The sequence below is a fragment of the Biomphalaria glabrata genome, chromosome 13 (genome assembly GCF_947242115.1).
Source record: "Biomphalaria glabrata chromosome 13, xgBioGlab47.1, whole genome shotgun sequence".
NCBI lineage: Eukaryota > Metazoa > Mollusca > Gastropoda > Planorbidae > Biomphalaria > Biomphalaria glabrata.
The window spans coordinates 16,657,548-16,673,198 of record NC_074723.1 but is presented as its reverse complement, the minus strand read 5'-3'; the positions used below and the strand labels follow the sequence as shown (position 1 = coordinate 16,673,198).

The 15,651-nt window shown below is 36.7% G+C and overlaps 1 protein-coding gene across 1 annotated transcript in view; it reads left to right on the top strand.

The window, feature by feature from the left end:
- Window positions 1-13,298, top strand: part of LOC106065626 (muscarinic acetylcholine receptor M5-like) — a 97,971-nt gene extending 84,673 nt beyond the window's left edge. Inside the window, exon 4 of the mRNA XM_056008890.1 lies at window positions 10,754-13,298. Within this exon, the coding sequence (XP_055864865.1) occupies window positions 10,754-12,291 (1,538 nt within the window). The 3' untranslated portion in view covers window positions 12,292-13,298. The remainder of the gene's footprint in view (window positions 1-10,753) is intronic.
- The last annotated feature ends 2,353 nt before the right edge of the window (window positions 13,299-15,651 follow it).

Here is a 15,651-nt window from a genome sequence, read left to right as displayed (position 1 = left end):
TATTGAACAGTGATTTATAATTGTATTTGATATTTAAAAGACGTTCGATGTACATCGAACTTAGCAAACAAGGGGGGTGTTACGGTCGTAGCGCAGCACGGTGTGCATGAATAATGGTGCGAATTTGTGTAATGAATGGAAAGGATGTTGAAAAGGGGAAGCCGGGAGTAATTGACAGGAAGAGGAATGAAATGTTCGGATTTACATAACTTGTTGTAATATTAAAGTATTTATAGAGTAATAACCTGAGAGTCTATTATTATTTCGAAGAGTCTTGTGTCGTAACATTGTGCAATAGTGTTTTTTAGCTTATATGAAGAAAAAGTAATAAATTACGATATTGTTTGTACATTTTTTAGAGTACATGCAAGATAATTTTACAATGTGCCGTCTGAAACTAAGATTTGACAAGATGGATTACAAATATTTCATACTTAAAATCGCACTGATTGGTAATCTTAAATCTTAATCAACCACCGGCGGATGATGTTTATGCTTGCCCTGCATGTGGCAAAATATGTAGGTCCCAGCTGGGACTGCGTAACCACGGGAAATATTGCATTCTTCATTAGTCTTAGGACTCGAAGACAAACCTTACCATTACTATTGTTATTATTATTATTATAATACGTTGTAAAAACTCCGAGAAGTCCGAAAAAAAATAATTTAAGATTGAAATATTCAGAATGTTTCATTCCGTATTATTTTGAATTCACCGCAAAATAAACTTTCAATATTAACCGATATTGAAAATACCCAGATCTGTCACAAGATTCATCCGCATATTTATTTTTTTGTCTTAATCCTCCTCTTTCTCATTAGATCCCAAAAAATCCCAGAATCCTGAAAGTGTGAATGAAAATTAGAAAAACAGCTAAAGTACATCACTTTCCATTGTTTACCATCAAAGACTTGTTCAAAATAGAAAACAAAAGAAAAGGCGTTGAACTTGACAAGGGAAAGTTCGAGAGAGAAAGAAAGAAAAAAAAAATCTTGTTTTGAAGTCGACGTCTCGTCACGTCAATGTGTTACTAACTTAGAACTGATGCCGGGAAGTTTTCCATTTAAATGGTTGCTAGAATACGTTCCCATTTGAGTTGAATTGATTTATCGGATCTGTTGTTGCGTGAGTTTGAAGGAGTTCAAATGTTGCCTTAAATGGACGTTTAGAAATAAGAAAAGATAAAAAAAAAAGCTTGGCCCACTGGTAGTGCATTTTAATGAAACATGAAACCTATACAACAAAGTGAACTGTTAACGTGAGGTATAAACTTATTTAAACTAAATACTAGTGGGAATATGTAGGAACTAACATTTTCATAAACCTTTTTTTTTATCTTCTGACTAGATAGATAGATAGATAGATAGATAGATAGATAGATAGATAGATAGATAGATAGATAGATAGATAGATAGATAGATAGATAGATGACATCTTTGAATATGAGCCATTATCATCATTTTCGATGCAGTACCTCTCTCTCTCTCTTTTCTCTCTCTCTCTCTCTTTCTCTCTCTTTTCTCTCTCTCTTTTTCACTTCTTCGCTCTCTTTCTCAATTCCAATTTTTCCATTTCTCTCTTCCACTCGCTGTCTCTCTCATTCTATTTCTTTTTTCTCGTGAAATACATTGTTGGTGTGACATTTTCTCACTGAGCAGTCTCCAAGCTTTTAGAAATGGAAAGCTGGCTCTGAGAGAAACATTACATTTAGATTGCTTAGTATTAAACTTACAAACATACACGACAGTGAACCTGAAGAGTCCAAATGAGGAACAAATACAATAGTGTAATAGTTCGCTTTAACATTAGGTTTCTTTCAGGATTTTGAGTGTGATGCCATATACCTACATCTCAGTGTGTGAGTGTGTAGTGTGTATATCCCTACATCCCAGTATGTGCGTCCGTTAATACCTAAATATCAGTTCGTGAGTGTATTTACCTACATCTCAATGTGTGAGTGTGTTTATTGGTTTGTACAAAATTTTACAACACTATGAGATTTCACTGAGTTCGAAAAAAATGATTTGAATTCTATCCTGTACTTTTCCCAAAGGTTATCGAAACTAACTACAGCGCTCCGTCAATGTAGACTGTTGGTTCACTAAACTAGCGCTTGTCTGTCATCGCTTCGACTTTGTTGCAAAGCAAAATCTAAAAATGCTTTAAAAAAAAATACAAAGCTTATATAAGGGAAAGAACTTCACATTTACAAGCCATGTGTCTTTATAAAGTAGTATTTATTTCCTTTTTATTTATAACACAAAAAAAAATAATTTAATAAAGTATTTGTTAACTTTTAGATTGATTCATGTTTTGATAGGAACAATGAGTTACTGCAATGTTTCAAGTTGATCCGAGAATGGGAAGTGGGAGAAATAACGTGCACATAGAATGTGTAGCAGACAGACGGAGTGAGTTAATATATCCTTTTAAAAACAATGCTTTGACAATAAACAATTCACGACAATATAAAATGAAAGCGCTTCGACTGTATATCTTGAACTGGTTAGAAAGGGAATGGAAATGTCGCTTATAAGCATTGCACAATAAGAAAATAATGTACAAAACTATTATTAAAAAAGACAATACACAAGAGAAGTATTTCTCTTGATAGTTATTGAACTTAAAAAGACAATACACAAGAGAAGTATTTCTCTTGATAGTTATTGAACTTAAAAAGACAATACACAAGATAAGACAGTTTTTCTCTTGATAGCTATTGAACTTAAAAAGACAATACACAAGATAAGTTTTTCTCTTGATAGCTATTGAACTTGAAATTTAAAAACAATGGAACATTTTTTACACCGCAACCCTCCCCCTTTTCCCCATGAGAAAAAAATCCTGATTAAGCGTAAGTATAAATCTACTAAATTTTATAATATTGCATTGATAAGCCTTTAGATCTAGTCTAAGAAGACGATGCGCAGTATTTCCTTGAACAGTAATTTGTTTCATTCTTGAATCAATAAAGCCTTACTTTCAGAAATTACCGAACGCGATAGTTTTCTGAAGACCGCTGTAGTCCTTTCCAGCGGCGTAGCCAGGGTATATGGTGCTCAGCGCGGCAGCTCCTTGTGATGCTCCCTCCCCCCCCCCTTTTTCTAAAAGAAAAACGATATAAAACAACGAAATGACTTTTTTTTTTGACCAACTCGTTTGAACCAAGCGCTTAAGTCAAGTTTCTGTTCTTTTGTTGAGGACGTCCTATGCGGTGTCCTGAATTCGATAACAAAGGTGTGTGAACGGTCCAGTGTGCCAAAAAATGATTTCAGCTTCAGCCCGAATTCCAGCCAGACTTAGAGAATAGTTCCAGCAGATAATGACTTAAGATGATGCCAATGAAGGACTACAGACTTTGTATCCCGTCATTGTACACGACAACGTAACCTCACCATTTGAACAAATTGATCCAGTTTTGTGATGTCAGGTGATTTGTCAAAAAATTCAACACATATTTGTCTCATTATCATCCAATATTACATTCAGTTTGTTTTGTATTTGTGTATTTGGTCTGGCAGTCTTTTTTGGTGAGCTAGAAGGTGGTCGACATAACAGAGGCGCCCCTTGGAAACGCTTCAAAGACCAGCTAAGGCGTCAACTTTCCTTGCTGACATAGAAGAGAACACCTGTTGCGTGCGGCCTCAGAACGAGACAGCTGGAGGTCAATCTTGAAGGCCGCGGGATATACATTTGAGACCAAAAAAAAATCCGCTGCCGGGGACAAACGCAGACGGCGAAAAGAAAATCTAAATCGACCACCTGCGGATATGGTTATGCTTGCACTGGGTGTGGCAAAATATGTAGGTCACGGCTGGGGCTGCGCAGCCACGGGAAATACTTCACTCCTCACTAATCTTCCGACTTGAAGACAAGCCTTATTATTATTATTATTATTATTTGGTCTGGAACTAAGCTTGCTTCGGAGCAAATGTTCTCAAGGGAGTGAATGGAATTTTGGTAGTAATTTCACAAACCCCTCTCTCTCTCTTTCTCTCTCTCTCTCTCTCTCTCTCTCTCTCTCTCTCTATATATATATATATATATATATATATATATATATATATATATATATATATATATTTACATAGATTTAGTTATTATGGGAAATACAAGCTCTAACTATAACGGACAAGAGAAGGAATGAGCTAAATCTTAATGAATATTGAATATCAAAAGACCTGAACTGCAATATGCAACACATTTCAAAATCAAAGACACTTGAAATATATCATTGACTTCCAATCTATTTTTTAAGGGTCACCAACGAGCAAATTGGCATGAATTAGAATTAATAGAGTTAGTTAAGCAACCTTCTAGGGAAGCTCAAGCTCTAACTGCAGACCAGGAGAGTTTGAGATTCCCTGAAGCTGTAATGTTTTTAGCTGATCGCATAAAGGTTGTGTGGAAGCCTCTCAGGTACCACCTGACATGTCCATCCAAAACATTAGAAAAGAGATAATTAAACATGTTTCAGGAGCATGTCAAACGCGCTATAAAAACGCAATTTAAAAAACAAAGACGTGAAAGTATCGCATCTGACAGCTATCTTGGGCAACTCCCAACGTAACATCTATCTTGGGCAACTCCCAACGTAACAGCTATCTTGGGTAACTCCCAACGTAACAGCTATCTTGGGTAACTCCCAACGTAACAGCTATCTTGGGTAACTCCCAACGTAACAGCTATCTTGGGTAACTCCCAACGTAACATCTATCTTGGGTAACTCCCAACGTAACAGCTATCTTGGGTAACTCCCAACGTAACAGCTATCTTGGGCAACTCCCAACGTAACAGCTATCTTGGGTAACTCCCAACGTAACAGCTATCTTGGGTAACTCCCAACGTAACAGCTATCTTGGGCAACTCCCAACGTAACAGCTATCTTGGGTAACTCCCAACGTAACATCTATCTTGGGCAACTCCCAACGTAACAGCTATCTTGGGCAACTCCCAACGTAACAGCTATCTTGGGTAACTCCCAACGTAACATCTATCTTGGGTAACTCCCAACGTAACATCTATCTTGGATAACTCCCAACGTAACATCTATCTTGGGTAACTCCCAACGTAACATCTATCTTGGGTAACTCCCAACGTAACATCTATCTTGGATAACTCCCAACGTAACATCTATCTTGGGTAACTCCCAACGTAACAGCTATCTTGGATAACTCCCAACGTAACATCTATCTTGGGTAACTCCCAACGTAACAGCTATCTTGGGTAACTCCCAACGTAACATCTATCTTGGGTAACTCCCAACGTAACATCTATCTTGGATAACTCCCAACGTAACATCTATCTTGGGCAACTCCCAACGTAACAGCTATCTTGGGCAACTCCCAACGTAACATCTATCTTGGGTAACTCCCAACGTAACAGCTATCTTGGGTAACTCCCAACGTAACATCTATCTTGGGTAACTCCCAACGTAACAGCTATCTTGGGTAACTCCCAACGTAACAGCTATCTTGGGTAACTCCCAACGTAACAGCTATCTTGGGTAACTCCCAACGTAACAGCTATCTTGGGTAACTCCCAACGTAACAGCTATCTTGGGTATCTCCCAACGTAACAGCTATCTTGGGTAACTCCCAACGTAACATCTATTTTGGGTATCTCCCAACGTAACAGCTGCTTGGAACAAAAACATACAAACACTATTTTGTTCCTTGATGATTCAGCAGCTAAAAAGAAAAGACATCTCCTAGAAACATAAACATACCAAGTAAACACTTTACCTCTACTGGTGTAGAATACCGTCTAACTTTCTATTGCTTTACACTGAAATTTGATGCCTGATACACTATTGATTCGAATGCGACTCTTGTCACTTAGGCCTATCTATCGATATTCTAGAGGTTGATGCTTTGTTTTTAGATATTTCTATATATAGATACATAATTTTACAAAATCTTGTCCTTATAATAATTTCTTTTCCCCATTGATCTCCAGTTCATCCAATCAATGCCATAATTCCCTCAATTTCCCCACCCCGCCTCTTTTTTTTTCTCTGAATAACTGAATATCTTTTGGATATTTACTTTCTGTCTATTCAATGCCAGTGTAATAGCGGGGGCACAGAGTCATTACTGTCCCTCATTTGTCCACATTTTGTCATCAATTTTCTTTTCTTTTTCAGCTTTCAATGTATTCGACACGTTTGCCTTATCTTTGAAAGAAATATAGAAATGTTCTTTTTTTTAACAATCTTTTCTCTATTTTTCCCTCTCTCTTTCTTGTTCGTTCCTTTCTTTGTTTTTTTTTTTCTTTCATTTATTGACTTCTCTCCTCTTCACAGGACATTGACTTTAGCCGTCAATAAATAGAATTATTTGCGTCTGTGAAGCGGGTCTCGACACTAAAAAAAGGCGGAGATGAATGCTAACCAAAAGCGTTTCCTTTGAAATTACATTATAAAAGTTCAACCCTGTTACAGACGTGGGGTGTATTTAATATGTATTACGAGTGGGCTGCTTTGTTACCATAGCGATGATATTATACTTAATATTAGTTAGGTTCGATATTAACACTTCTCTGTTAGTGATGTCAAGTTTGTTAGTTGTTTTTTTTTTAATTATAAAATTAGCAGCATTCCTGAAATCATGTGCCACTAAACATGAAGAGGAAAAAATAGTAAGAAATGTTCTGATGATATTCCATAATACGTGCCAGGCATACTATCTTAGAAGTGAAAAGTAGTGATAGTCAGTGTGTACATTGTTCTTCAATCTTTTCAGTTGTACTTTTTCCGTGTGGATCTCCTTGTAATGTTACATCCGTCTGTTCTATTTCATCCTCATATTCATTGATTATCGTTTCAGGTATTCTCATACCTTATAAACAGAAGTTCAAAATCTCTGTCATCAGCGAGATTCGAACCCAGAACCCCAGGCTCAGAGGCCAAATGTTTAACCACTCAGCCAGGGCGCCCCTGAGTCCACCCACTTCTAATGAGTACCTGACTTTAGTTGGTGAAAGTAAAGGCGGTTGGTCGTTGTGATGGCCACATAACACCCTGCTCGATAACCGCTGGCAAAGGAAACAGATGGCCTTAACATCATCTGCCCTAAAGCCCGCATGGTCTTAAAAAGGACCTTTTTTCATACCTTATTTAAAACTCAGAGTAGAAGTTTTTTAAATGTTCAACAGAAGTCAAAATGCCATCTCCTTGTCATTTTTACTGGTCTAAATTTTAAAAATATTTTTACAAATCAAATAAAAACATAAATCTAAAATGTTATTTAACTTTAGTTATGCCAATATTAGAATATACGTCCTCTGTTAGGAATCCCTCAACTCAGGAAGTCATAAAGAAACTAGAACAAATGCAAAATAGAGCAGTGAGATTAATACAAATAAATATTCCAATTTGATTAGAGTAACACCATTAGTTCAATCACTAAACTAAGAGACACTTCAGGAAAGATGAATAAAATGTAAAGTAGCTTTAATTCATAAAACACTAAACCATAATGTATATATAAAAAAAAACAAAAACTAAGACACAGATACAAAGATACAGGCACATTTGACATTCCATACGCTAGAACAAATACGAACAAGCGCTCCTTCTTCCCTAGTGCCATTCGAGAATGGAATGGGTTGTCTGAATCAGCCAGGAAAACCAACGACTTAGCAGAGTTAAAATCATGTATGATCTTGTTTTTCAAAGAAACTCCTGTAATGTATAAGATATGATAAACTATGAAATTAGAAAAAATTTGTCCTATCCATGTTTGCTTCATTAATTTAATTTGTTCAAGAAACTCATAGATTGTGAACTAGGTTTAAACCGATTAAGTTTATACATCTGTAGCTGTACAGTAATTTTCTTTTATTTATGAAACATATTTGTCGGATTTCCGCTTCATTAATATTTTTGTTTTGTTTTCAAATAAGATCTGAAACAGTGTTAAAAAGATAATAAAATAGTGGCAGTCTTTCGGACAATGTGGATTGCTTGATTCGTAATAAACCAAATATTGTCCAATAATAATGCATCATTATCACGTCGTTCAGCTTTATATATAAAATAAAGTCTTTGCAAATAAATACATAAGAAGCTATCAATGACAGAAAATTTTAAAATACACTTTTGACCTGTATTGCTACTTTTAAAAATTACCAGTGCCGGTCTTAGGCCACTGCAACCAATGCGGCTGCAGTGAGCCTGCACTTTCATAGGCCCCGTGCTAATTCTTGGTGTAAATTATTATAGCAATTCGTTATAACTTATAAAAGGGTTCTCGTGTATCCTGATTTTCCAGGAGCTTATGGAAATCTCCTGAAAATATACAATTTGCTGAAAACTCATAAAAATCTCCTACAAAATAGACAAAGTTATTTTGGGGTTTTATTCAACATCGGAAACGCCAGTCCTACGTGTGATATAAAAAAAAAACGGCATTGTCAGATTTCATTTAATAAAAATCGAACGTAAAGACTGATTTATTTAATAATACAAATCTTAATTTTCACTAATTATTCTTATCCCTACCCTCTTACTCAATCCGTTTCGCATAGGGCCACGCAATCGTTAGGACCTGCCCTGAAAATTACTTTATAATATCAGATGCGGGCTTATGTAAAACAGTGTACACGCCTTCTTCAAAGCTAGCTAAATTAATTATATATGTATATGAGTTAATGCCATTAATGGATAATGACATTTAGGTTATCGATTTGCTTTTTTGAGATGAGATCAACTATCGTGGTCCCCCATTTACGTCTCAAGGACCCCCTACCCAATTCATTGTTTTTTTATTTTGTAGAATTTAAGGAAGTCGTCGTAGACCTTTGGACGTTGGGGAGGGTGGGTCCACATAGACCATTTTGGGATTCACTGTTTTATCTTAGGACTGGAAGACACTACTTTTGGTTGTGGACGTGAATCAAACAATTAATCTAAAAACAATGCAGTTTGCCATCTTAATAATGACGTCTGTTGAGAACGCGTTAATTAAAGGGCCCAATGTCTGATGGATTTTTATTGTCGAGAATAAATCCAACTTTTATTGACTGAATATTATATAAACTTTAATATTCGTATGCAAAATAAAAATCGCTTGATTAATGTCGTCTGCAATCACAATTGCAAAACAAAATAAAGACACCTAAATTAAATGCAAATTGTATCTAGAGCTAGATGACGAGGGAGATTAATAGGCTAACGATAAGAAGACAAAGTGGCCAAATTAATTTCTTGATTATATTTGTCATGCGCAGTTGGCATCCTATTTTTTAATCTGGCTCCACGGGACACATTATTTTAGAACAAATTTATCTGATTTTTTTTCTACCGACCAAATTGAGAAATTATGCATTTATTTGTCTGTCATTGTAGAAAATATATTTATTCAATACTGGTTTTATAGATAAGCTTTCAAATGGATTGTCGAGTTTTTTTTAATATAGATTTTTCTAATGGTGGTATTACATGCATTAATAATTTATTAAAATGTTTTTAGAATTCATTTCTGTTTTATACTTTATTTTAAAACAAGGATGACCATAAATGAAAACATTAATCAGTCCTAATGAGTCTTCACGGGATGATTCGAGTTTACATTGAAGCCATTGGCTTCAGACACACTCCTTCCGAGAATAAGTAAAATGAGAAAGTCATTCACTGCAGCTTGACGATATATTGAAGGCAGCCTAACAATACGTATTAGTAACATATACCATAGATTGTCACTCAAAATCTGTCTACAGTGATAGGAACACTATTCAGACAATGTGGTCCGTAGGGTAGATGATCTGTCTCTGTGACTGAAGGTGTGTGTCGATCAGCCGAACGATCAACAGTCTTTAATTACTGGAGCTGTTGTGCAGAGAGGGACTTAAACTAAAAGCTCCTCGTTTCTGGACTCAAGCAGCGTGCTACTCGGCCACTAAGCCACCCTTAATTGTTAAATATGCAGATTTGTTTCGTTTTATCCTCCTGGTTAGACACGACGAAGTCGTCAACACTTACAATTCTATGACCAGACGAGATCCACGCTATGTGCACACTAGCTGTACAAGATAAAGAGAAGGTCAAAAGAACGTGCTGGAAATTATGTCACTTTCTATTCCAAAAAAACAACTAAAAAACAACCATAAAAATGGAACCTTACCTATAACCTCACAAACTGATCAAGAAGACAACATAACATAACAACTACAGCGGTGAACCCACACATTCTTATCGATTAGAACAAGGTGATCGGTTCCATTAGGTTAGATTTACAAAACATTTTTTTTAATGACTATGACCTTTCTATAATGACCTTGATATACACCTGAACAAATCGTGAAGAAAGGAACAAGGTCTTATAATTTTAATAACTATTATTTTACTGAACATAATGAATTCTTTCAGCATGAACTAATGGTGTTTAGAATTGTCACAATTTGGTTTAGATTATTTAGATACAAACAATGCAAAGAAAAGTAATAGTTGCTCCCCATTTCCTTTCAAATCAAAGCGAAGTGATAACATGAGTTGCCCACATTTCTTCCTCAAAGTCATCTATTACTAGACTGTAGTATTTTCTAGCTAAGAAATGTGTATTAGAGAGGAACAATATTTCCTGTTCATTGTCGCTGAGATACTGAGTGCATGTAGACTTCAGTATTATAAAAATAAAATCTTTAGTCTTTTTTTTTCATCTCAACTATTATATTATTTGTAGTTTTGTAAGTAATGCCTTTAAAAAAATTAGTCCTCAAAAAATTTTATATTGTCGATTTCTATTTCCACAGGTACAGACTTCATAACTTGCCTCATCACTATACCTTACACGGTGGTCTTTGAGCTGCTCACCTACAAACTCGTCTACGACCTGGCGTGCAAGTCCTACATGTTTCTCATAACTTCCACTGTCCCGTTTTCCGCCTACATCATGGTGGCAATAGCCTTGGACAGGTACTTCTGCATCTGCCATCCTTTCCTCCATGCTTTCACCATCCCACGGGCCAAAGCGCTTATCTTCTGTATGGGCATCCCGGCCATTACTTTTGGCATTATAACAGGGATGTCTTACGGTACGTACTTCTATGACGAAATTGAGTATGTAGATATTAACGTCACAGATGTGACCAAGCTGCCCGCGGAACTGGAAGAGCTGAACCTGACGGAGAACAAACTCATCTACTACGACACCTGCGTGCACACCAAAGTCTATTTCAGTGACAGCTTTCTGAACTTCTACAAGAAAGTGCACGCTCTCAATTTCCTCGTTGCTTACGTCATTGTGGCAATTCTCTACATCATGATCTACAAGTCTATCTTCACTCGAAGAGCTAACAAAGCCAGGAGAAAGAAGAACAATCTGTACCCTGTCTCTGGCACTAAGTTAAAAACTCAACCTGCCGAAGAGACGCAAATGACTGTTATTCAAAATGCGGATAACGACAGTCCTAAAATGATTAATAATCAGGCAAGAAAAGACGCTAAATGTGCTCGAAAAATAACATTGACCGCACGTAACGACCCTACAGCGTTTGTGAAGGCTGGTTCTCGTGTCGTGACTATACCGGAAGTACAGGAGGACGAGAGGACCAACTTGCTTCCCAGCAGCGATGAAGTGGGTCAGACTGACACCACCAATGTCACCAAAATCTCAGCGGCAGAAGAAGATGTGAGAGCTGGGCACAATCTGCAAGAAAACATAAACACCAATATCTCGCCTAACAAAAGAGCACTTTCAGAAGATCCCACTAACAGAAATGACAAATCACAAAATGGCTACGTCAAAGGCACAGCAGAAAGAAGCAACCTGGAATCTGACAGTGAAGGTACAAAAAAGAATGACGAAGACACCAACAATGTCAATGTTTACAACGGCACAGCGCCCGAAGAGAAGCCTCTCCTCCCTCAGCCTGTTCCAACCCCTGTTCAACCAAGCCTCGTTCCTCCCAACACGCTATCGCTCAAACCCAACGCCATATCACACCAGTGCACTGAAACCAAGCTGGCCGCCTCAAAGAAACATGCTACTGGAAAACACGTGACCACGGACGGTCAGACCAACAGCATCAAAAGAAAACGCCCGAGCACAGTTCGGGACCGGAACTTGATGGCCAACATTAAAACTGCCTTCATGCTATTCATTGTCACTTTGGTGTTTATTGTGGCTTTCCTTCCGGCACTCTTAATGGCCAACGAACTGATCCCATTGAATCTGATCGTATTTTACAGTTATTTCATTTATAACGTGGCCAACCCATTTATCTACGCCTTTATGAACCAGACATTCAGAGAAGACCTGACAAAGATTGTTTCCGTTTGTAAAAAGTAGACTCGCGCTAAGACTTGATCGTCTCGATCCATTGTCTTCAAATTGTACCATTCCGAGACATAAGGTTTTCTGTCTTGGATCCTAGATTTGAAAGAACAAATGTTGAGACAGTCTCAAACTCTAGTCTGAGACATCTCAAAACGTCTGACTGCTTATAGACTAATACAATGATTCTTGGTTGGTAAGAAATGAATATAAAAATATAGAAGAAAGTGACTGGCGGTACAGATGACGTGTCGACAATAAGCCAATAAGGCCAAGTCTTGCAGTATAAGTTGACTATTCTTAAGTAGCAGGACCTTAAAACAAAAATGCTTGCTAAAGCAATGCTTCAAAAATAATGATTGAAATACATTAGCGATTGGAGCGTCAGATTTTCTGAAAAACTGAGACACAGGTTTTTCGCACTGACGGTATAAACGGGATATTGTAATATAGCAGAATATAACTAAACTATTCCTACATATAACAATTGTATATATATATATATATATATGAATATGACAATATTTCTTTAAAAAAAACTGTAATTAATATTAAAATGTGTTTAAAACAAAACAACTACAAAAAGTGTGTAACTACGCGCTCACTCAATACAATTGTATCACACACAGTGCTATGAATACCTCAGAGTAATGGGCGAGTTACAAAGATGCAAAGTGAATGTAATGCTAAGAAATCGGCAACTGCTGTAGAATCAGGTCCGAATAACAATAGCAATAACAACGTAAACATAATAGAATTCCCGTCAGAACTGCTGAAGTAGATTTGAGCTTATTCACGTTTCCAGAGGCGTACACTACGTGCGGGAGATGCTATTATTCTTGTACAATAATTTGTTCTATATGATAAACAGCGCTAAGGTTTTTTCTCAATTCTCAAAATGTACAGAAGGAATCCCCAGTGTCAATAGACAAACTGATATATTCATAATCAGTACCACGATTTTACATCATTAGAAGAAGTAGAATTATTTAATACCATATTCACATATTTCTTCATATAAGTACTGGTATTATCATATATATATATATATATATATATATATATATATATATAATTCTCTTCTTCGCTCAAGAGTTTGGACGAGAAGAAGGAAAGGAAAGATCACTCTTTTATTTCTGCGGATAGAGTTATCCCACGAACTTTACGAGCCTTACGTGTAGCGAAGTCATACAGTATATCATAAAAATTCTGTTTCCTACATAGACCACGTTTAATAGCAAGAATTAACAAATGTTTCAATCTATCTACGACAGTGATGCTCAACCTAATTCGAGCTTCGGGCCATTTTAATTTCCTACTCTCGTATCGCGGGCCACATGACCAAACATGTACAAAACGATATGAAATTGACCTGAAACTATTTTTTTTTTAGAAACTCTGGATCATCTGGTAATAATGGGTTATTGGAAATTATTTTTTTACGAGTCGTAAGGAATATAGTTCAATTTCAATAATTAAAATGTGAGCAACATTGTAGCAAGCCTTACTATCGACTCATTTTCTTGTTTCTTTTTGTTAAATATTCCCATCGATCCTCCAATCTCTAGGCATAGTTTGACATTTTTTTTATTCGCGACTCAAACTAAGAATGCAGCCATATTTGGTTTATAATGCCAAATATATTATATGCTTTGTTTTTTAAACAGACTTAGTCTCTTAATAAAACAAATATGCTGGCTTATTATCTTGTATCACAAGTAAGTTAAGATCCGTTCACTTTTCCTGGTACATTCTAAATTCAGAGTCCACTTATAGTTTCTTCGGCTCTTCCATTTCGTAAACGTACAAATACTAAATGTCATGGTACCAATCCATCAGAGAAAATGTAAAGGCCCTAATGTAAAAAAGTAAAGTTCCCCCTTTGAGATTTTTTTTTTAAAGGGGATATTTTTTCTACACTTCGTGCTGACGTTTCGGCGGGCCGGATCTGGTCCGCGGGCCGTATTTTGGGCATCACTGATCTACGAGAATTGTTGAACTAAAGTAATTATTCATTAGTTTGAGGCGCGAGAAGCTTCTTTCACCAGATTCCAAAATTAACGGATAATGCCGTTTTTTTATCTTGCGTAGGATTGGCATTTTGCTTATTGAATAACAACTTAAAAAGACAATTTTTGTCTATATATTTCATGAGATTCGTATGAGTTTTCTAAAGATTTTAATTATTTCCGAATATTTCCAGGGCGTTTTCGTATATTTTGCAATTTCATGAGATTTTCTGGAGCTCCTGGTAAATTGACAGGAGGACGCGGGAAATCTGTTATAAGTTATACAATGGTTAAATTTAATAATTTTTACACCTAGAATTAGCGCGGGTCCTATGAAAGTGCTGGGCCCACTGCGGTCGCATAAGTGCGGAGCCCACTGCGATCACCTAAGGCCGGCCCTGCAAGAATTCGATCGACTAGTTGTGTATTGTTTTTCATAGTGCTATTAGAGCATGGAATGGGTTGCCTGAGCTAGCCAGGAAAACCAGTGACTTGGCAGAACTTTAGTCATTGGTTAATACGCATGACTTAATGCATGACGTGTAGGACGTAATCATCTTCTTTTTTTAAGTAACGTCTATATTATATAAGATAAGATATGGGGAACTGCACTATATTTTATATATAACATTGATTTAGTTGTAAAGAAATTTGAAAAATACTTGGTTCAAAATAGTACACTAGTCTTCTATAGGAACACTTGAAAATTAGTCGATTTTCATGTATTTTTTTTTAAACACACACACACACATATACACGTACAGACAAGCCGCCTGTCTCACATACGCTCTATTCTTTACAATTCAGTCTCAAAGTGAAAATATTTGAGACAGCTTGACCCGGCCACTCCGAGGACATGGTAAAGTCCCTTGTAACAAAATAGATTAGGGCCCTGAGTGGAGGTCGCAGGAGATTGGACAGGCCAGCACACAGACTTCGAGGACCGGATCCAGCTAATGAGTAGTGAAAACAATTGGACAGATTGGTTTCTCCGTAGCCCAGCCGGTGGACGGGAACAATGGACAGAAACTCGGGAGCAGGAGGAATATTGAACTGCTGAGGGAACTGCTGAGGGAACTGCTGTTCTTTTTGGATACATGTAGGTATGCTTGTTTCTGTATGTGTGTGTGTGTGTGTGTGTGCTTTTGTGTGTGTTTGTGTGTGTGTGTTCCATAAAGAAGAAAATATACTAAAACAATGTTACATTTGACACCTAGACGAGTATGACAGGCGGTTCGCGGGCCTTAGTTTGTTACCACTGCTCTGGTGTTTTGCATTTAGACCTATGTGAAACATGGAGAGATGTTCCTTTTTCACTTATAGATTTTCACACGAACATTTTCAATCGAGATAATTTTTTAATTTT